Here is a 23358-nt window from a genome sequence, read left to right as displayed (position 1 = left end):
TATTTATTAGCCATATATTATATGAATATGCATATGTTATACTAGAGCTACAAGGACCACATGTTGGCTACCCCCTACTGTACAGCCTGAAGGTTATAAGAGGCAGGCCTACTGGGTTTCAGTGAGTAAAATGTGGAAGGAAACAGAATCCTTTCTTGTTGAGTTAAAGATTAAAATGTCTCTAGGTCACCACTAGAACAGAGATCTAAGACAGACCTCTATTCTGGCCATGCAGAACAGAACACCATTCTGCAAACCAATGGTATTAACAAGGTGCTGCATTCTGAGAAAATGACGTAATGATATCCCCTTGAAATGGACAGGTAGTAAGATTCCTAGGCTGCACAGAATAATATGGATGTCCCTCTGGAATTAGTCACTAAGCTGCACAGGAATTTTGCATAGCAAATACGTTCTCCAACTCTGCATTGACTCTATCCTCCTTCGCTGTCATTATTCTCCAGTGAATTTCTGGCCTTAATGAGAACGTAGACATTGCTTTTAGAGGTAATCCTTGGCTGACATATTCCACAGACTACCTGTGAACATATTCTGCTCCTAATTGTTTGGTTGGCTACAGAAATCGCAAAATTCCATGCCCTGCTGGAAATGCCAAAGGAGTTTACTCACTGTCTAAGTGATGCAACATAATAACAAAAAAGTGCTGGGGGAGGGAGAGAGAGAGAGAGAGAGAGAGAGAGAGAGGACGATGTTGAGAAGCTTAATTTGTTTATTCCTATCCTCCTGCTGGCTGTTTGTGATATCACAAGTCTGTTTCGTGCCATGTCTTCTACACAGGACAACCATGTTTAGGCTTTCCACCTCCCTATAGCAATCTTTCCTGCATGACGTCTGTGTTTGTAGTGGCTCCCTGTTAAGACATCTCTACTTGTTATGGAGAACATTTCTCTGGCCTGGGATTCAAGGTGCCAATAATCATAGAATATCTTTCAAGGAACTGCTCTTTTAACCAAGAACCATCTTCCTGTTTATTTCCTCCCTCTGCCTCCTTGCTCTGCCTGCTCACCAACAGGGCTTCTTTCGTCGAACAATCCGTATGAAGCTGGAGTATGAGAAATGTGAGCGGAGTTGCAAGATTCAGAAAAAGAACCGAAACAAGTGCCAGTACTGCCGCTTTCAGAAATGCCTCTCCCTGGGCATGTCACACAACGGTGAGACTCCTCTCTATAGCTCTGGATGGCGGTGAGAAGTGCACAGCAAGGAAGGGACAAATGGAACTATGTGTTTCCTGTAGGCAACATGTTTAGCGATGTCTAGAGATGGTTTGGGTGTGGAAGGGATGTCTAACCATACGGTTCTGACAGTCATCCTCATTAGCCATGTAGGTGGGAGAAACTGCCACGAGCTGCCTGTCTTTCCTTCTGAAAATCAGAGTCCTCAGAAATACATGTCTAATATCTGTTGTCTCCAGTTTCTTTTTCCTTGTTGTTTCTTTAGACTGATTTGAGCTCTGTTTTAATTTAATAATTACCTTGGGAGCCAAACTAATTTAATAATTAGAGTGGTATAGTGGTTAGAGTTGGATAAGGATTGGAGTGACCTAGGTTTAAAGAGGGAGCTGTCTTATACTGAGTCAAACTGTTGGTCCATCTAGCTCAGTATTGTCTACACTGACTGGCAGCAACTCTCCAGGGTTTTAGGGAGGGTTCTCTTCCAGCCCTACCTGGAGATGCTGGGGACTGAATCTGGGACCATCTACATGCAAAGCAGATTGCTCTCACCATTGAATTACAATGCTTTCCCATTCGGCCACCAAAGCCTTGACTCGGGTGATCTTGGGCCAGTTACTAGTGTTCAGACTAACCTGCTTCACAGGGTTGTTTTGAGGATAAAGGAGTAGGGTATATGCTGCCTTGAGTTCCTTGGAAGAAAGGTGGGATATAAGTGTAATATGTAACATTTTAAGTTCTTGTTTTTCTTCCTCCAACTTTAATTGTGTATCAAGAAAAGTCTTCAATGAAAGTTGGAAAGATATAGGGATGTGATGTGTAAATGGAACCATTCCCAGCCTTTCTGATTCCAGACTCCTAACAGCCTCTGCTTTGTTATGCTTCTTCAGCTATTCGTTTTGGTCGTATGCCAGAAGCTGAGAAAAGAAAGCTGGTGGCAGGACTGACGGCAAGCGAGATCAACTGTCAGAACCAGCAGGTGGCTGACCTGAAAGTATTTTCCAAGCACATCTACAACGCCTACCTGAAAAATTTCAATATGACCAAAAAGAAAGCACGAGGCATCCTGACGGGAAAAGCTAACAGTACTCCAGTGAGTATCAGTCCCAGAGGACTAAAAATAGAGCAGAGACTGCCAGGCAAGCCCCTTTCACTTGCAGTCCAAGAGATTTAGTGCTGTGCTCAAAACATCTTCTCTGACATTGAAAAACTTTAATCAGTAATTTGGTCTTGCTTATAAAGAGAAGCTTGATGTTTGTTAATATTGAGGTTTCTAGTGTAGTCAGGTGAGACCTGAATTGCATCACCAGAGGCTGTGAAAAGTTTGCATAGCCAAATGTTTTCTGTACTTGATTTTCCTTTACTGAATTAAGTTGGCCATCACCATTTGCACTGAGTTTAGTCCTGAACATGCACACACAAAGAGTCTATTGAGGGAGTGTGTTCCAAGGAAAGACATCCGTCTTCCCTACTAAGGTTGTGTCCCATGTGGTTTCCCAAAATAATTGAATTAGACATTTATTTGTGCATACAGCTCACAAGGGACTATAAAAGTGAACTACTTAGCAAAGCAAACCTGAACAAAAATAAAAACATTAGTTTCAAAGTCTTAAGAGAAACCTCTCCAAATTTCAAAACAACATAAAATAATTAAATCTTAAAACTCTGATGCATGTCTTATTTCAGTGACTTAAACAACTTAGTATGAGAGAATAATTATCATACAGAAATAGGGGAAAAACTCATATTTTTAGGGGGAAAGGTCAAGAACGTAAGCATCCCTATAATGTAATGAAGGAGTAGTAATACATTTAAATATACTGCACAATACTATTGAAGAATGTTATTTCACCATTGTACTCAAGTGTCATAATAATTGTAGATAGGTAAGTTGGGCTTTCTTTTTATATCCTACTCCTTCTCAGGAGGTGATCCTTGAAAATTATAGCATAACTCACATTAATCAGAACTGGTGCCTGAAAGTTCCATAGTTTCTTATTCTGTACGTCACTTTGCACTTCATAGATTTCAGTAAATTGTTTTATATAGTGCCTCGCCATCCTGATTATCATCTAGTCCTCAGTGCTGTCTTTTTTCTGTATTGCCAATCAGCCTGAGTTTTATTTTATGGAAGGTTGTTGTTGTTAACCTCTGTTTCTTCTCTGAATCCTGCACAATGTTGTCTGCCAGTGTTTCTGATGACTGGAGACACCAGGGTATCCAGGAGCATTACCAGCGTGGTCGTGTTACTTCTGCTTTTTTGTTAGTGATACAGTTTAAGCTTCAGTTATACGATATCTCAAACAGGACGAATTGAATCAGTGATCTTGCCACTTAAACAGTAATATCCATTGAGTCTAAATTGAACTGCAACTTCCCCCAATTTTTAGTACTAAATGTGGGGAAAGTGGGGAAAAGTATGAAAAAGTGTCAAATAGCATGGGGTTTTGGTGCTAACCTAGGCAATTTGGATTGTAGTACATTTGCTGATCCATTAGAAAAGCAAAAATCAGTGCAGGGATTGGCACAGTTCTCAGGAGGCTTGCACAGCGAGATGTACTGTAGCAGGATATCCAGACACTCCCCAAAACCCTCTGTGTGGAAGTACCCTCATTCTACAAACAGTAACAAAACTTTGTGTTTGCACAACTGCATTTAATTTTGTAGATGATTAGTTTGAATTGATGGAGAATAGCTTCATAATTAAATGGGAAGGAATGTAGCCACTTTGCTTCTAAAATGGCAGAGATATCTTCTGAAGTCACAAAACTCCTGTAACTGCCATTTTCTTTGTTGTGTTTTGTTGGTGCAAAGGTGGAAGGTTTTGACTGATCAGCAGACCCAGGCTTGGCTGATAAGCAGAGTCACTCAGTACAACAGGAGTTGGGAACCTTTTTCAATCCAAGAGCCACATTCCCTTCTGGACAATGTTCTGAGGGCCACATACTAGTTGTGGGTGCAGTCAAAAACAAAAGTGAACAGAACAAGAAATGTCAATTTTACTTTTGCAACAGTAGGCTACTTTCTACCCACACACACTCACCCCTTCTGTGCCCTCCATCCAGATAAGCAAGAAACATTAGCAGAGTTCAAGGCAAAAACACTTGGAGCACCAAACAGGGCTAGTAAGGAGTGTGGCTTGGGAATGGATGGGATGTCCTGGAGAGTTATGAGGGCCAGATAGAAAGACCTGGAGAGCAACCTTTGGCCTCTGGGTCTTAGGTTCCCCGTCACTGGGGTACAGCCTGTGGTTTGATTCTTCACTACAGAATCCTAACTTTACATTTTTGTTCTTGTAGCCTTTTGTGATTCATGACATGGATACCTTGTGGCAAGCAGAAAAAGGTCTGGTGTGGAAACAGCTGGTAAATGGGATACCACCATACAAAGAGATTGGTGTCCACGTTTTTTACCGCTGCCAGTGCACAACCGTGGAAACTGTGCGGGAGCTCACAGAATTTGCCAAGAGCATCCCTAGCTTTGTCAACCTGTATCTTAATGACCAAGTGACTCTGCTGAAATATGGGGTGCATGAGGCCATCTTTGCCATGCTTGCCTCGATCATGAACAAGGATGGACTCCTGGTGGCCAGTGGGAATGGCTTTGTGACACGTGAGTTCCTGCGCAGCTTGCGCATGCCCTTCAGTGAAATAATGGAGCCCAAATTTGAGTTTGCTGTGAAGTTCAATGCCCTGGAGCTGGATGACAGTGACCTGTCTCTGTTTGTAGCTGCCATCATCCTGTGTGGAGGTGAGACTGGGAAGTCCTTGAGCTGGTGGAGGGGGGAGGTAGCTGTTAGCAACAGTGCAGGCATTCTAAAAGCTTGCTGTTGAAGACAGGACCATGATAGTGCACATTACCCTACTGAACTAAGGGTCGTTCATGATGGTCTGAAGGTAGAATTGTTATGCTAGCAATGCAGACAGGATTAAAAGGCTAATAAGATTTATTAAATCATCTAATCTATAGTCCCGTGGACACTTAACTGAGAGTAACCCCTGTTGAATACAGTGGGACTAACTTCAAAGTAAATATGCATAGGATTGCACTTCACATCTTAAGTGTTACTCTTTTTCCCCTGGGTACACCAGCCTAATTCCAAAGCATACTTCTCTTCCCCGTCAAGGGTGTAATTTGCATTGCTGTCGCCTCCTCAGATGTCCAGGCATCCACATCTAACTGCCCACTGCATCCTTCTTGTTCCTTTCTTCTTGTTTAGGATATTTGCCACTTCCTCATTTTTAATCCTCTTTTTAAATCCCTTTTCTCATTTTATCTTTTCTGTCTCTTGTTCTCCTCTCTGACCTCCCATAACTCATTAGCTCTTTGGGTCTTAGTCCTCTGTACCTGCCTTAACACTTTTGAGATCTCTGGCCATTTTGACCTGTGTGACTTCTGTACTTCAGTCTGGTTCAGCTTCTATAGCTGATTTACCAGACAAAGGTAGTGAAGGAGAGAATAAACCATGCTGCAGGGGGGAAGCCTGTCTGCTCCTACTAAGAGATGTTCATTCTAGTGCTGCATTGATCAATAAAGAGTGGCTTTAAAAAATAAATATTGGGTGAAAGGAGCAGTTAGCCTTGTACTATGTTTTCCTTTTTTATGGAAGCCCATCTGTATCTATGTTCTCATCCTTCACATGTGTGCATAGGTATGTATGTGATATCTTTTTAAAACAGTTGGAAAACTACTTCAGGGGTTTTGGGGGTGGGGTGTGTTACCTGTCTCCAGTCATGTCATGAAGCACTAGCCATACAACAGCCCTACACACACTGTTTTTGACAATCTTTTGAGAGGAGACTTGGGTATTTTCCATTCATCTAAAGTTGCCCCAAACCTACAGAAGTTATTTGACTGGAGCTTGCAGGAGGACAGAAAAAAGCATACGGTGTATGTTTTAGGAACTGACATCAAGCTAACCACCTCTCTCTTAAAATGTGCCATCTGACTTCATCCTCATACAGATTTGAGTTGGAAGCAGAAGGTGCTTAAAATGAATGTGTTTAGTTTCTGTTGTACCTGAGATTCCCAAGCTGTCAGTGCTTATCCAGATCATACACAGAAAGGTTCAAGAACCTTAGCTGAAACCACATACATGTTTTCAAGCACTTTGATAATAATTGAGGAACCTTCCCCCAGTTCAATCAATGCCGCTTACCATAATTCACAATGTGTTTGCTGACAGTCTGCTAGTATGTAAGATCGTTTGCCTCTCACCTGCCCCATCTGTCATTCCTTCATATTCCCTATCCCTGGTAAAACAGACAAAATTGGAGGAGGGAAAGACTTGTCAGTTTCACTGATGCCCATTATCTGATGAAATTGATAAGGTGTTTAAAAAAACATTGGAGTCATTTGCCATTTTACTCAAATGTCTAAAAGCAACTTACAAATAGTAAAATATACAGTACACAATATTTGAACCAATACACAACACAAAGTAATCAAACTAATAAAACTCCCTCCATTCCCATCCCCCACAAACATAGATCTGGCCCCCACAAAATAACCCCCCAAAATACCACCGGCTGCTGCAAGAAAAATTAGCATACAAATCCTTGGAAGAAGATAAACTACTTTATCTGGTGCCATAAATAAGTCAATGTCTGCATCAGGCAAGCTTCCTTGAGGAGAGTATTTCATAAATGAGGGGGGGCACTACAGAAAAGGCTAGTTCTCTTGTCAGCATTAGCTGCTGCTAGTGAAGGGAGGACATTTTGCCCTGTGTGCCTTCTGATGTTTACCTTGGGGTCAAGACAGGCTCATACAGGGAGAGGTATTGGGATCCTGAGCTATATAAAGTTTTACAGCTTAAAAACTTCCTAACTGTTAGAGTGGTATGACAATGGAACCAATTACCTAGGGAGGTGGTGGGCTATCCAACACTGGAGGCATTCAAGAGCTACCTGGACAGCCACCAGTTGGGTATGCTTTAATTTGGATCCCTGCATTGAGCAGGGGGTTGGACTCAGTGGCCTTATAGGCCCCTTCCAGCTCTACAATTTTGTGATTGTACTTTGAATTGGAACTGGAAGCAAACTGGTAGCCAGTGCAGTGACAAGCATGACAAGTGCTTCAACAGGGTCACCTGCTCCATCTACTGGGGACTCCCCCAGGGCATTCAGGAATCCTGTGGATTCCATTAGTCTCCAGGGGCAGACCATCTTAATCTGTCCACCACCCCTGCAGGGAAGGATCAGATCCATAAGTCTAAACTTCACCATGATGTGGTCTGACCATGAAAATGGGATGACATCCACCACCACCCATCTCCAGACCACCCCTTCCTCCATCTGGAGCAAACACCAAGTCGAGGGTATGCCCTGCCCTATGCATCCGGCCGGTGACAACTTGAGACAGCCCCATGGTTGTCATGGAGACCATGAATTCCCAAGCCCAAACATTAGAGGCAGCCTCAGTATGGACATTGAAATCACCCAGGACTATTGTTCTGGGCTCCTCCAACACCACAGCTGTGACAGCCTCCGCCAGCTTGGTCAGAGAAGCTGTTGGGCAGCATGGTTCATGGTACACCAGCAGCAACCCTAGTTTTCTGTCTCCTTGGCCCAACACCAGCTGCAAGCCCTCACAGCCAGCTCCAAGACAGAGTGGTTTCCTGGTGACAGAGATGCAAGTTCTGTAGACCACAGCAACTCCTCCCCCCCCATCCCTGCAGCCTGTGCTGGTGTTGCACCAAGTATCCAGGTGGGCAAAGCTGGGTCAGATCAACTCCTCCCAGTTCACCCCACCCAGGTCTCAGTAATGCACACCAAATCAGCACCTCCACAAGTGTGGATGAGTGTGGTCTTATTGTGTACCGATCTGGCGTTAAACAACACACACAGGCCAGTGGGCACAGCAAGTGGGCATAGCAGATGGGCAATGAGGAACCCATCCATGATAGGAGTGGGAGGGAGGAACAAGGCATAAATAGCCTTGCCCTTGTCTTCTATGGTAATTCACTACCTCCCCATGGTTATACTTCCCTCTACCTGTGATCACTGAAATGATCCCTCCTTACTAAAACTCCTCCTAAACACCTGATATGGACCCAACAAGAGCCCACCAAGAAAACCTACCTGAGCCAATTATCCCAGTAGGCCTCTGCGAGAATTGGGAACAGTCAGACTTACTCAGTATTGTTCACACAGGGCACATCTACTCCCTTTTGTCTCTCACCCAGGGAGGGCCAGCCTTCTGCCAGTTACAGACTCTCACTCTGAAGGCATCTGGCGACTTTGTCTTATCATTCAGTTCACTGCACAGGCTCTCACCCTGTGCAGGAATTACACATGAGCCATACACCCTCACCACTACCAATCTCCTCCAGATTGGTTAGGAAAAGAAAGAAACAGAAGAAGGTAGTGCCCTAGCCCTCGGGGGGCCACTTCAGTGGCAACCCCGCCAGCAGCAGTCCCGCCATCCAAGGGCAGCCAGGCTTTTATGCCTCCTGACCCAGCCAGGTGCTGATGCAAGAGGCTGCAATATTAACTGTAGCCTCTCTCTCTCTGAAGTCAGGGTCAAGCAGGGGGTCCCAGTCCTTACAGCACTTAGCAGGAACTTCAGGTGTCTCAAAAGACAGCAACCCAGAGGAGCAAGCAGCAAGCACCCAGATGCTCAGATATGCACTCCCAGGCCAAGTCTTCCGCAGTCCCCCTAGTGCTGCAGCTGTTCCCACAAAACAACCAAAAAGAAGCTTCCTTACAAGACTAACATGTGAAAAAGTCATTTCCAGATGGGTATTCATTTATGAGAGAGCTGATGGGTAATGACTAAAAATGTGCTTCAAATGGAAGACACCAATGCACAAGTAAAACAGAAAGACACAATGGTGGAAATGTGTCAGGTTGAGCTCAAAAGTGTTTTAAATGGCACATGTGAAATCAGTTTTATTTTTCAAATTCTGCTAGTTTTTCCAGTTTATATAATCAGCAGCATCAAGGGATTAAGGTTTTTTTTTTTTACTGTGTCACTCCATGTGGCAGATGTATTTGTGTATTCAGGAGACATGTTTGAATGCTCCTTCATGAAAAAAGCTCCCTGCAGACATCAAAATCACGCTGAGGAGCTCTTCCTAGTAAAATGGGGAATATTAAATCAGAGACGTGTTCAGGCAGGTAAATGTTTGGAAAATAATTCTCTTTCTCTCTCTCTCTTTGGTAGATCGTCCTGGCCTAATGAACGTTAAACAGGTAGAAGAGATTCAAGACAATATCCTCCAGGCCCTTGAGTTCCACCTGAAGGCCAACCACCCAGATACTCAATACCTCTTCCCTAAACTGCTGCAGAAAATGGCTGACTTGCGACAGTTAGTGACTGAGAATGCGCAGCTGGTGCAGAAGATCAAAAAGACAGAGACAGAGACTTCTCTGCACCCACTCTTGCAGGAAATCTACAAGGACATGTACTGAGGAACCTATATTTATGAGAGAGGTTAAAGCCATGGAATTCAGCAAGATGCTTTGTACATTAGCAAAGAAATCCCCTGTGTCTTCCATTCCTTCTACTGGAATTGCTTTTTCTATCTTATTGCTGCATACTGTACATAGGGGGAGGGGGTGGACAGCAAAGGACTTGGCATCTACCACGTGATGGTAGGTTAGGGCTTCCGTTAACATACACTAAGTGAAACTTAAAGGCACATGATAAGCTAAATATCTGTTGCTACAGTACAGCTGTTACACTGTTCCAGAGCAGCTGATGTGTTTACACCTTGCAAATACATTTGAACGGTGGGTTGGATTGTTCTGTTGGACAACACAGATTTTCTCCATACAATCAGAGCAAGCAGTAGCTTGTCTGGCGGATACAGGAACAGCGCTTACATTATATATCCGTTGTATATTATTTTTATTTTGCACTCTGAATTCTAGCTCAGCCCTCAGATGTAAGTTCTAGGATGTTACAAGGAAGGGGCACGTGTGTTTGTGTGTGTGTGTGTGTCTGTGTATACATATCCAAAGAAACCTCCAAGTGTTTGAAGAAGGGTACGAACACTCCTTGTGGTGACACTTTGAGGGGGAAGGGCCTTTGCTTATCTCCTCAGTGCATAGAAACGCCTTTTACATGAAAGGCCATACCTCCTATCCTCCATACTGGGCTCTTTCTTTTTTTCTTTCTTTGGGTCATTATACAGTGCAGTTTGTTGAAGCCCCTTATGAGTATGTATGGCACTTGCTGACTTACTGAAGAGAAACGGGCTTCTTTTTCCGTTCCTTGCGCTGTGCTCTAGCACTTGCCAAATAATGGAGTTGGGCCTAACCGGGGGTGAGGGTGGAATTTTGCTCTTGGATGAGACCTGCAGAAAGCCCATTTGCGTCCTTCCAGAATAGATTCAACACTCCACAAAGTCGGGAAAGAAGAATCATTATAAGCACTTGAGTGTCTCCTTGCCTGGAGTGGATATAATGCGGATTTTGCTCTTAAAAGGGCATCATACAATCCACTGTGAGATCAAGGTGATACAAGGATGTTAGTCAAGACAGTGATGATTACTTTTGTTGTTTTGATGTACCTCCCCACCCCCTGCTTTGGTCTTCCTGGTGTTCCCAAACTGCCCAAGATATCTGAAGGAAGACTCTTTATGTGAATTGCAACTGTGCCTTTCCAAAAGCACATATAGCACAACTTGCTGGTTTTGCCCATTGCTTTCCCCACCGTCATAATAAAAGTGAAAGCAAGAACCACTGCAGAAGCAAACAGCATTTCATCACCTCCCCCTCAACATTTCCTCCCCAAATGGCCAATTTATTCTGTGTTTTCCGAGAAAGATCAGGTTACAAAATATTAGAGCTCCTTTTTCTCTTCCTGAGTTGGTCCTGCTTCAGCCCTTAAGGATCTCACCAGATACACCTTTTCCTGTTGTCATTCACTTTGAACAATTCATGTCTTCTTTGCTGGTAACTGCAGAGGGATCTCTAGTGGCAGGGAGGTCATTCTCACATGCCTATGTGGACAATGTGAGGCCATTCTACCTAGACATAGTTGAAGCGCTGTGTGACTTGTCAAGTTTCTTCCATCTGGGACTTCCAGTATATTATTCCCAGCATGTATGGCATCGGATTAGATCAGCATGATGTTTGGGAATGGCCTGCAAGCCTTTACACTTAGGTTTTCATTCTGTTGTATTGCTATGCGGCTTTAGGCAAGTTTGTTTATTTCAGTACATTTCAAATACAGTGTGCTTTCAAAGGGGTAGAGAACTTTCTGTGAAAATCATTTTGACATAGCAAACAGAATGTAATAGTCACAAGTTTGTGGTGACAGATGTTTAGGTGATGCAAAAATTTGTTGAACTTGCCAGTTGTCCAACCATTTCAGCTCAAAACATATACATTTTCTGCTTTTCCTCCCTTGGATCTTCCAAATAGCAATTTTATCATTTTGCCTTTATATCTAGATTTTGGTGCAGAGAATCCTAAAGATTATTCATTAGAAGGTAGGAATATTTTTAAATTTGCTATTTTAAAATACACCTAATATTTCTGGAGAGGGAACGTAGCTCAATGGCAGAGCACTTGCTTTGTATGCAGAAGGTCCCAGATTCAATCCCTGGCATCTCCAGTAGACAGAATCAGGAGGCACGTGATGGGAATCACCTCTGCCTGAGACCCTGGAGAGCTGCTACTAGTCAGAGCAGACAATGCTGTGCTTGATGGGCAGATAGTATGATCTTCCTCTGCTTTGTCTGCTGCATCTTGCATGATATATTTTTAATCTGGATTTCCCTTGACAGTATGTGGAGAACAGAAGTAATAGCTATAACACCAGTTCTGCTCTCTGTTGCTGTAGTTCTTGGCAGTTCCTGTCCTTCAACACACCATCTGTGGAAACTTGATGTGCAAGTTTTTGTGCATGTATGACCTGAAAGAGTGGTCCACATGCCTCTGAGATTTTTCTCTACTCCAATCACATTCAATGGGACAAGAAGAGAACCTTTTTCTTTGGGAATTGTGGAGCAGATTTGCTGGGCAACAGAACCTAATCTGGGTGAATGACCCATAGCTTTGTGTGAGATTATTCTGTTTTTATGGTCATTAACTTTATATTAGTTAACTTGACACAGAAAGTGGAAAGATCCCAGCTCCTCCAAAATGTGTGTTCTTTCTTTCAGTGACACTATCATACATTACTTTGGGCTAGGACAGGCATTCATAACTGAATTTGTTCCCATAACATACATAACACTGGCATTTGGGGCAGGACTGTAGCTCAGAGATAGGGCACATACTTTGCATTCAAAAGATCCTAGGTTCAGTCCTCAGCATCTCCAGGTAAGACTGCTGTCAGTCAATGCAGATAATACTGAATTACTTGGATCAATGATCTAACTAGGTATAAGGTTAGATATCCTCTGTTCCTGTTTTAAAGCCAGGCAGCTCAGCTGTTCTGGCCTGGAAAATGTCTTCTATTGCAATAAATAATATTGTGAGATAAATTTTTGCACCCATCACAGGATAGACGTCTGTAACCTGTATGCATTCCTTATTAACCAAAAATGTAAAATCACTGTCATGGAGATTTGAATTGGCTACTTGGCTCGAATTTGATTATAAGTTGGCTAATTTGTCACCAGCTGTTTTTCAAACAGTACCAGAGTCTGTCACCTCCATAGGGTCTTTTTACCTTAGAGTGCAAGAAGTGAGTTAAGTGTCTAGGTTGTAAGTTCAGATAAGTGGGTATAGGATTGTAGCTGCAGTGCTCACGTGTTGTCTCCAAGCTTCTCTTCTGCATCTGCCAGACAATACGGAAGTATTGTATCAGTCACTTCACAAGCAGAATTACACTCGCACAATGGCTCTCCCTTTCCTCTCCTCCCCCTGCATGCTCCCTTCATCTTCTCTTTATATCTAATAAGCTGATTTTGAGGGCACATTAGGGGCTGGAGGGTATAGGAGAGGAAGAAGTTCAAGTGGAACTGCAATGTTAGATACTGCCCTTTGTGCTTTTGATGCAAAATTAGCTTTCTGGTGATGTGGGCGTATGATAGCACAGGCAAGACTTATTTAAGTAGCACCTGGACCCCAACCTGCAAAATGGGACTTATTTCCAAGACCCCATTCACATGGCAGAAGGCACCTGTCCTGGCTACAAAACAAAATGGCTGTGGTAGCACTGCTGCAACCCTTCTCTCTCCTGTTGAAGACCACTGTCCTACAGTGTTACAATGCCTGGCTCATCTTCCTTTAGTGCTGGCTAGTGCAGAAAATTCTTGGATACACTGATGACCCTATAAGCGCTCTCATCTGAGCCATTTTGGATCCCTTCTGTCTCAAATACAAAGCAAAGATCTACTGTGCATTGGAACTAGCTGTTTCTTCTTGGTAGAGCATCTGTGTGGTCCCTGGGATCGCTGTTGGCAGGAAACTGGAAATGTTTTTTTTCCTGCCACTTCCAATCTCAGGGCCCCCAATGCTTTTAACAGCAAATTCCATTACATACCTGCTTTTTTCTTCACTCCCAAGTCCCTAATGGTCATAAAATCCTTTGCAGTCTTTGACCTTAGGATTGTTCCATTCACTACCTAGATACGATGGTTAATATATAGAATTGTTTGGAATGTTGTTTTTATTGCTAGTGTAGGGAAGTAAGTTGCTTAATCCTTGCAATCTTCTTCCAAGACTGCACTGATGGACTGGCTGGTACTTGATTATTGCTGTGCCTAAATTTCCAGATTGGAATAATGGTATGTTCCACTTCTACCTCCCAGGAATTGTGTGAGGCTCATGGAATGTGTCTTAGTAAAGTAATTGGGAGCCTTCATGTAGCAGGAGCCAGAGGTGGAAAAATCACTGAGAATAGTTTGTGATTTTTTAAAAAAACTTTGAATACCTGCCCTAAACCTTTTTTGCCCGCTATCCTTGAAAGCCTCTTCACCTGTTACTCTGCTTCCCTCAGGACTTGCTGGGCATGTATTTCCAGCACTTGGGGAGCACTCTCTCTCCTTTCTTTGTTCTTTTTAATGGGATGTTGTAGCAATCCTCAGATTGAAATGTATATTTTTGCTAGAAGTTCAGACTCCAGGTGTTTTTAATAATATAAATAGTGACTGACAATTTTAAATTGGAAATAAATATTTAAGAAACTATTACACTGTAGCACTTCTTTCACCCATTGCAGGCTCTCTTTGGGCTTAACATTTCATCTATCTCTTCTAAAACTCACAGAGACTATAAATTCTTTTCATTAAGAATAACCACCATTCACACTATTATGCAAGCTTTTGAGTTACGCTAAATAATTCCTCGGACAGGATTATCAAAACCATTTTTTAAAGGGAAAATTTGTTTGTGGGGCAAGTATTATATTAAGCCTTGTAGTTTCTTTCAATCTTGCTAGATTAATGGAGGAAGGTTTGCAGGCTCATCAGAACTGAACAGTGCCGTGTGAAAAGACAGAGCGTTATCTAGAAGTATGCGAGGGCAGAAAAGCAAATAGAGGCTCTCTTTTTGGAAATACAAAAGCAAGCAATTAACCAAACTTCTCTAGCACAACTTGAAATTCTCAGGTATAAGTGCATGTATTCACTCTACATTTCACTTTGGCAGATGATGTCAAGTGATGTTTTTCAACTCGGGTCCTTGTGTATACACATAGGATACTAGCTGAATCTGTGTAGGTGTGGCAGCCCTTTTTGACCTGGGAGAAGCTGCCCACTATCAGTGACAATTGTCCTCATTCCAGGGAACAGAACCTAGTGTCCACAATTGTTTCCTCTTTGCGTGGATTTAGTCTGGCCAGCTCACATACGCACCACTCAAAGCCAGATTAGACGCAGCCCAAGACCTGAGAACTGGGTATCATCAGTGTGCTTAATCCAAATATCTGCATAAATAAATACGCATGCCATATACAAGTTGAATAGGAGTTTTCGTTAAGAGAAGTTGATCTTCTTTAAAAAGTGTGATTTGACCTAATTTTATTGTCTCTGGCATATGCCTTATAAACTATGATTTCCTCAACATTTTAATGAAGATGTATTGAATTCCAAACACTGCAGAAAACACATGCAATTAAGTGGTGGCTGTTTCCAGTAGAAACTCTTCCAGGCTCATTTTTCTTGCCATAACCAATGTTGTGTCATTTTATAACTCCTAGTCTAATGTCCAGTATAGCAACCACACTAAGAGGCATAATACTAGCAACTTGCCTACGCCAAGCAAGCTGTACACAAGCAGTACTCAATTCCTAATCAAAAAGAGGTATCAGGAAATCTGTGACCTAGAAGCCCTGTTCCATAATCCTAGATGTGGGCTGTGGTTGCTCATTGATGAGACTTACCTGCTCTGTACTTGCTAAAGGCATACAGAGCAAAGGGACTGGCACTGAATAAAGAGTCAGAGACTTAACCTCAGTGCAAATTGAACCTGTCCACAGCAATTGTGCAGAATAAATATTGAGTAGGAGGATGCCTACACAAGGCATAAAGAGCACCTATACAACCTAGGCAAGTTGCTAAGCATATCCTGGCTGCAATCCTACACACAGTACAGTACTATGGAGTAAGCTTCATAGAACAGAGCAGGACACGTTTCTGAGTAAACATGCACTGGGGCCATCCTTTGCAGTGGCATGTTGGAAGATTCAGGACAGAGACAAGGAAGTATTTATTCACACAGTGCGAAATTACATATAGAATTTGCTACCCTAAGATATAGTAATGGCCACCAACTTGGGTGGCTTTAAAAGGGGTTAGACAAAGTCATGGAGGATAAAACTATGTACTGGTGGCAGTTGCTGGGAATTACAAGTGGGGAGAGTGCTGTTGCTCCCAGGTCCTGCTTGTAGGCTTAACATAGCCATCTTAACATGGGCTGCTGCTGGGACGAAGGGTGGGATAATAATAAATCTAGTTGACCACCATAAGAGTAGGATGCTGGACTAGATGAGCCTTTCATCTGATCCAGCAGGGCTCTTCTTATAATGTACTTCATGGTTCTTAAGTGCCCCAGAAGGACATTTACTGTTGTGTAGTAGCATTCTTTTGTCCTTTTTTCTTTGATGCATCAGAAGGCTTTAAAAAAAAGTAGATTTTCATGCATATAAAGATAGTGAAACTACTTTGTGTTCCATTTTAATAGGATTAACCTGGCAGCTGCTGTTTACCTGGCAGTATAACTGTGACCCTAATAGTAACTGATGCCTCTCTTTCTGGCTTAAGCAATGAACAAGTACCTGCAACAAAGTGTTGCAGTGTAGAGTGCTCCTGTTTATAGTGTTTTAGTCAGCTGTGCTATTCCATTTCACCCCACTGAGTTTCTAACACTTAGGAGATTTTTTACCATATTTTTGTACATCTACAACTCTCAAGACTACTGAGCTTGCTGAGAGTCTGTCTTTTGTGTGGGCAGTGCTGTTTTGGCTACACAAGCATCATGCCTCAGAATTAGAAATAAAGGGAACCCTGTGATTTGGGGCTCGATAGGTGGGATATCTCATCTTTTTCTTATAGTTTGGCAACACTTGCTAATGAAGTTACTTACAATTAACTTTTTGTCTGTTTCAAAGAGCAGATATGAAGGATCTCCATGGGTAGCTTCTAGAGGCGTAGGCATATTACTCAATTGTAGGAAGAATAACACAGAAATCCTGCATCTGTATTTGGGCAATACCCTTAATAAAAAATGTAAATGTACTGCCTTCAAGTCGATTCCGACTTATGGCGACCCTATGAATAGGTTTTCCATGAGGCTAAGAGGCAGTGACTGGCCCACAGTCACTCAGTGAGCTTCATGGCTATGTGGGGTTTCGAACCAGTCCAACACCTTAACCACTACACCACACTGGCTTTCCATGCCCTTAATAGGATCCATAAAAAAAATACTGAGCAGGTTTTTGAGTCTAGAACACTTCCTCAGGCTGGATGTGTTATGCAAAGCAAGGATCAGCACATTCACAAACTTTTGCACCAAAACAAGATGTTCTGATAATCATGGAGGACTGGAATGCAAAAGCAGGGAACAGAGAAGAACTAGGAATTGTGGGAAAATTAGGCTTAAGAGATTGAAATGAAGCAGGAGAAAGACTTATTGAATTCTGTGAAGCCAGTAATTTGTTTCTTGCAAACACATTTTTTGAGCAACTGAAAAGATGACTGTACACGTGGACATCACCAGCTAGTCAATATAGGAATCAAATTGATTATGTAATTGGTAACAGAAGATGGAGAAGTTCCATATTTTCGACAAAAACAAGACCAGGAGCAGACTGTGGTACAGATCGTATCGAAAATCAGAGTAAAGCTAAAGAAGAGCAACAAAGCAATCATAATGCCAAAATACAATTTAAATAACATCCCAGAAAAACATAAAGATCAAATAAGGAACAGGTTTGAGGCTTTAAACCTAGTTGACAGAGAACCAGAAGAACTATGGAGTGAAGCAAGAGACATTATCAGGGAAGAATGCAAAAAGACAATACCTCTAGTTAAAAAAAGAGAAAGACCTCAATGGATGACTGAAGAAACTCTTAAAATGGTTAAAGAGAGAAGGAAAGCAAAAGCAAAAGGCGATAGAAACACGGTCAGAACCCTAAATGCAACAATACAGCGACTAGAATGTAGGAACAAAGAGAACTATTACAATAGTTATTGTATAGAAATAGAAGAGGACAACAAAAAGGGAAGAACAAGAACCCTATTCCAAAAGATTAGAGAAATGAAAGGGACATTTAAACCATGACTAGGGATGTTAAATAATCAACAGGGGAACACACTGACTGACCAAGATGAAATAAAAGGAAGATGGAAGCAATACACTGAAAAACTCTACAAAAGAGATGACAGGATGACAGATTCATTCATGGAGGAACCTTATGATGAAGAACCAGAAATTTTAGAATGTGAAGTAAAAGCTGCTCTTAAACAAATCACCAGAAACAGATGACATATCAATAGAATTGCTACAAGCTACTGCGACTGAATCTGTCCAAATTTTGACAAAAATCTGTCAAGAAATATGGAAAACTAAACAATGGCCCACAGACTGGAAGCATTCAGTATATATCCCAGTTCCAAGAAAGGGAATCCCAGAGAATGAAGTAATTATTGAACTATTGCCTTAATATCCCATGCAAGTAAAGTAATGCTCAAGATTCTACAACAAAGGCTCTTACCATGTATGGATCAAGAAATGCCAGACATCCAAGCTGGCTTTAGAAAGGGAAGAGGCACCAGAGATCATATCGCAAACATACATTGGATAATGGAATGGACCAAGGAATTTCAGAAGAAAATCACCCTGTGCTTTATAGATTACAGCAAAGTCTTTGACTGTGTAGATCATGAAAAACCATGGAATGCTTTAAAACAAATGGGGGTGCCACAACATCTGATTGTCCTGATGCACAACCTATACTCTGGACAAGAGGCTACTGTAAGGACAGAATATGGAGAAACCGATTGGTTCCCCATCAGAAAGGGTGTGAGAAGGGTGTATTTTATCACCCTATTTGTTTAATCTGTACGCAGAACATATATGGAAAGTGGGATTGGACCAAGATGAAGGAGGTGTGAAAATTGGAGGGAGAAATATCAATAATTTAAGATATGCAGATGATACCATACTACTAGCAGAAACCAGTAATGATTTGAAACAAATGCTGATGAAAGTTAAAGAAGAAAGCACAAAAGCAGGACTACAGCTGAACATCAAGAAGACTAAAGTAATGACAACAGAAGATTTCTGTAACTTTAAAGTTGACAATGAGGACATTGAACTTGTCCAGGATTATCAATACCTTGTCACAGTCATTAACCAAAATGGAGACAATAGTCAAGAAATCAGAAGAAGGCTAGGACTGGGGAGGGCAGCTATGAGAGAACTAGAAAAGGTCCTCAAATGCAAATGCAAATGTATCACTGAACACCAAAGTCAGGATCATTCAGGCCATGGTATTCCCGATCTCTATGTATGGATGTGAAAGTTGGACAGTGAAAAAAGCGGGTAAGAGAAAAATCAACTGCTTTGAAATATGGTGTTCGAGGAGTGCTTTGTGCATACCATGGACTGCAAAAAAGACCAGTAATTGGGTGTTAGAACAAGTTAAACAAGAACTGTCACTAGAAGCTAAAATGATGAAACTGAGGTTATCATACTTTGGACACATAATGAGAAGACATGATTCACTAGAAAAGACAATAATGCTGGGAAAAACAAAAAGGAGTAGAAAAGGAGGAAGGCCAAATAAGAGATGGATTGATTCCATAAAGGAAGCCACAGACCTGAACGTACAAGATGTGAACAGGGTGGTTCATGACAGATGCTCTTGGAGGCCACTGATTCATAGGGTCGCCATAAGTCGTAATCGACTTGAAGGCACATAACAACAACAAAGCAACCACTTCATCAGATGCATTTTATAAAGTAGTCTCCAGTGCATGAAAGCTTATACCATAATAAGTTAATTAATCTTTAAGATGTTCTGGGATTCTTGCTTCCACTGTTAATTATTTTAGTGTCCATAGTCTCCCAGAAAGGGAATGGACCATGATGAGTATTAGATAGAGTATGCAGTCATAGATCTTAACCTTGAATGCTTTGGAGTACTTCACAATATAACAAAAAGGGCATTTTGCAATGCCTCCACTATAAACAAACACACACACAGAGTGTCAACAGTATGCACTGTTAGCATTGACAAAAGGTCATGGCACTCCCATGAGCTGTGAGTGCAGGGATATATTTAGCTTCACAAGCTCTGCAGAAACATGGGAGGAAGCTTACTCCATCTTACAACATAGGCATGGGAAAACATCAATGGGGAATGCTGTGATAAGCAAAATATCATAGAGCTCCCTATAACCATCACCACCCAAATAAATCCTCTTTGTACATATAATAGACACACATTGCTCCAACAGTACAAATAGATGCATTTGTCTGTGTGGATTGGAACAATGGTACCATCAGGGTGAAACTTGGGGGCAGAAGTTCCACCCAGCAGAATGAGCAGGAGGCCCCCAACTATACTGTGCTAGATTACCACATTTGGAAGTAACACTACATATTATGTAGCCTTTAGAACCATTAAGTACAGAGTTAGGGGGCATATGGGGGGAGGAGGGGGAAAGCATAAATCTTTGCACTAACAGAATGAGTTAAGTTAGATACCCCCCACTGCTTTGTTTCCAATTGGTGCAGATTCTATAGCTTCCTGCTGAAATCCTTTAACCTTTTATACTACAAAATGTTTTTTTTGAGGGGGATAGAGGAGGTTGTCCCACTTTTGCTGCACTATAGTGCAGGAGTGCCCCTCCAGACAGCAATAATGTAGTAACATTGGGAAAGCATTACATAACAATTAATAAAGCATAGGGGAAGGACCATAGTTCAGTAATAGACCATCTGCTTTGCATGCAAAAGGTCCCAGGTTCAATCCCTGCATCTCCAGGGGTGCATTAAAAATTCTGAAGAGCCACTGCTAGTGTGGGCAGTACTCAGCTAGATGGACCAGTGGTCTGCATTGGCATAAGGAAGCTTCCTATATTATCCCTAAAGCAGAAGGATGCATGGATAGTCCATTATAAATTCACCACTAACACACTATTATCACGTCAATGACACATTGCAGAATACACCTGCAGAAACAAACACACCAGCCTGTAGGGGCCCTGAGAGTTTGCATCACAAATCAGGATGCCCCCAGTTCAAGTCTGACCTGTGCTATGAACTCACTACAGCATTGTGTACTCTGGCTTCAGTGTGTTCTCACCCCTGTTCTTTGAAACCACATACACATGACTTACCCACAATTACCCACAGTCCACTCATTTCTTCTGAAATACTGTCTTTTGATGCGGTATCCCCAAAATCAGCTGCACTCCAGCTTCAAAACGTGACTGGTAAATCCCAGGTGTATACAGTGGAACTGTTTCCTGGGGATGGTCCTGCATGTCTGATGTCAACAGGGGGGAGGGTGTATCTTAGAGGAGCATCCCACTTCCCATCTGCCTTCAGCAATCCTATCAGTGTCTACTCAGAAGTAAGCCCCAATTGAATTCAATGGGGCTTACTCCTTGGTGAAGGGGTTAAGATTGCAATCTAAGTCTTGTTTATTGGGAAAAAAAAGGAGGGGGGAAGAGACCCATGTTTATCTCTGCCCATCAGTCTCTGCAAACAAGAAGGGGAGGATCTGTCTCCTCTCACTTTGATTATTTAAAGTGGCAACACCAGGAGAAACAAAGCTGAGATATTCTGGTTGGTGCCATGGAATGCATGAGCAGCTGCCTCCCCTCCCCCCCCCATGCCTCTCTTGCTGCTCGCCAGAAAAAAAATATTTCTGGCCTTTAAGAAGGTGATGTGGGAGAAAGGTGTATGTGCATCAGTCAAAGGAGGGACTACGAATGCTTAGAAAGAGTTTAAACGTCAACCCTGCAATGTGCTCACTTAGACCTTTCCTCTCTTACTTGGGAGTAAATCCCATTGCATCTGGAAGATGTATAGGATCATGGATGCAGATGACGCCAACAAGATGAGGTAGAATTGGGAGGGAGGGATAAAAGCTTCACTGGTAGGAGTTGGTGTGGGAACACAACGAAGTGTAGCGATATGTATTGGGATTTGCAAAATCCAATTGAAACTTGGGGAGGAAAAACAGCCTCGCTACAATTTAAGCCTGTAATGCGTTCATACTCTAGGTGGCTTCAGGCAAGCTAACTCCCTCCCCTCCAGTATGAGCAGAGGCATGAAAATGTATAGTCAGAGTAATACAGATATCAACACTGGAATGCTGAAAGAACTGCTTCCACAATATTTCCAAAGTTATTTAAATAATACATCAAAGCTATTCCGTTCACTTTCAGAAGTTAAAAAGGGAAACTAAAAGCAACATTTCAAAAAAATTGGCTAAGTGGGATACAGCACTTTTGCTTCTTACTTCCATCCTTGGGACACAAGATACCAAGCCAACATGAAATATAACCCTTTGATCAAGAATTACAAATATGTTTCACTTAGGGTATGAGGCAGATCTGCACAGAAAGCAGAAGTAATCAGGGAGCCATGTTGATCCATAGGAAAAAGATTCCACAATTCACAGTAAGGAAATATTTGTTGTGACCAACCAAAATGGCACAAAAGTGTGGCAAGTTTTCAGGTTTCTCCAGACCTTTTCTTCAGGCAAGATGTTACACAAAGCAGGGGTGTGGGTACAAGGAATGAAAAAAACACCACAAATTAGGCTGTTCTTGTAGCTATGAGGTCAGCTTGTAGACTCAGTTCCAAGATGAAGACCACAGGCTGAAAGTCTCTCTCCCCCAGGTGTTACAGATATCATGTTACACACCTAGGATTTGGGGCTAAAGAAGCAAAGGCATCTGTCACCATTTCTGAGAAATTAAAGTGTGGCTTGTAACCCAGATCTGTCCCAAACCCTAAACGAACCTACCTCAGACTGATGTAGAGAAGTGACTGGAAACATGACAGTGTTTAATTTAGCAAAGGTAGGAATTAATTTTGGATGGTGTACTAAATAAAAAGAGTAAATTGAAGCCAAATTATATAGTATTACCTAGTGGTTGGAGGGGATGTAGCCCTCAAAATGCAATACGTTCTTCTGGTTGTAAATTCCAACCTGAATGGCTAAATTCAGTATGCTTCAAGGCACATAAAAAGCAAAGGCAGAAGTGTTAGTCCATAAGAAAAAAAACCCTGCAAAATCAACAGTTGGGCAATGTCTTTTGTCAGTCTTTATGTATTTAAAAAATGGAGAACAGCCATTACTACTTTATTTATCCAAGAATCCTAGGTGTATGCCTGATGCTTACATCACTTAGCAGAGAGTATTTCAGTCTGTAATCTCCATCTTGGAACTAAAAGAACAGAGTCTTGAGGCACTTTATATGCTAATAAATTATGGCATAAGCTTTCCTGGACTATGGTTCACCTCATCAGATGCATAAAGTGTTATCTTCAAGTGCTGTTGCTTTTTAATGTTTTTAAAGACGTTTTGTTTTAATATGCTTTAAAGTCTTTCTTTTTTTTAGGATGTTTTAAGGTGCTTTTAGCGTTTTGGTTTGCTGCCCTGGGCTTCTTCTGGGAGGAAGGGCAGGATATAAATTTAACAAAAAATAATAATCCTGAACTGTGTGTCTAAATATGTAAGACATGCAAATATAGGGGTTTTTTTTTCGGGGGGAGGGGGGGTAAACAGTAAGGTCAAAGGGAAATAA

The 23358-nt window shown here is 41.9% G+C and overlaps 1 protein-coding gene and 1 long non-coding RNA gene across 9 annotated transcripts in view; one reads left to right on the top strand and one right to left on the bottom strand.

The window, feature by feature from the left end:
* PPARD (peroxisome proliferator activated receptor delta) overlaps positions 1 to 14758 on the top strand; it is a 72600-nt gene extending 57842 nt beyond the window's left edge. For 5 of the 6 annotated variants that reach the window (XM_061632317.1, XM_061632318.1, XM_061632319.1 and 2 more), the window contains 4 exons: positions 1034 to 1172; positions 2081 to 2283; positions 4490 to 4940; positions 9354 to 14757. In XM_061632317.1, coding sequence (XP_061488301.1) covers positions 1034 to 1172; positions 2081 to 2283; positions 4490 to 4940; positions 9354 to 9601 — 1041 coding nt within the window. In that variant the 3' untranslated portion in view covers positions 9602 to 14757. Of the gene's footprint in view, positions 1 to 1033; positions 1173 to 2080; positions 2284 to 4489; positions 4941 to 9353 lie in introns of all 6 variants that reach the window. The other variant, XM_061632323.1, reaches the window with a different exon arrangement.
* LOC133387481 (uncharacterized) lies at positions 3825 to 22862 on the bottom strand. 3 transcript variants are annotated; one of them, XR_009763496.1, is made up of 4 exons: positions 20935 to 21294; positions 12816 to 12923; positions 6349 to 6442; positions 3825 to 4136 (listed from the first exon to the last, which is right to left on the bottom strand). It is a non-coding gene; the product is annotated as an uncharacterized LOC133387481 (long non-coding RNA). The 3 variants fall into 3 exon arrangements; XR_009763498.1 differs by lacking the exons at positions 12816 to 12923; positions 20935 to 21294 and adding an exon at positions 22698 to 22862; XR_009763497.1 differs by lacking the exon at positions 12816 to 12923 and having other exon boundaries at positions 20935 to 21284.
* Between the last annotated feature and the right edge of the window lie 496 nt (positions 22863 to 23358).

This window comes from Rhineura floridana, chromosome 6 (genome assembly GCF_030035675.1).
Source record: "Rhineura floridana isolate rRhiFlo1 chromosome 6, rRhiFlo1.hap2, whole genome shotgun sequence".
Lineage (NCBI taxonomy): Eukaryota > Metazoa > Chordata > Lepidosauria > Squamata > Rhineuridae > Rhineura > Rhineura floridana.
Note: the sequence above shows the minus strand (reverse complement) of the source record. Positions and strands in the feature narration are given on the sequence as shown.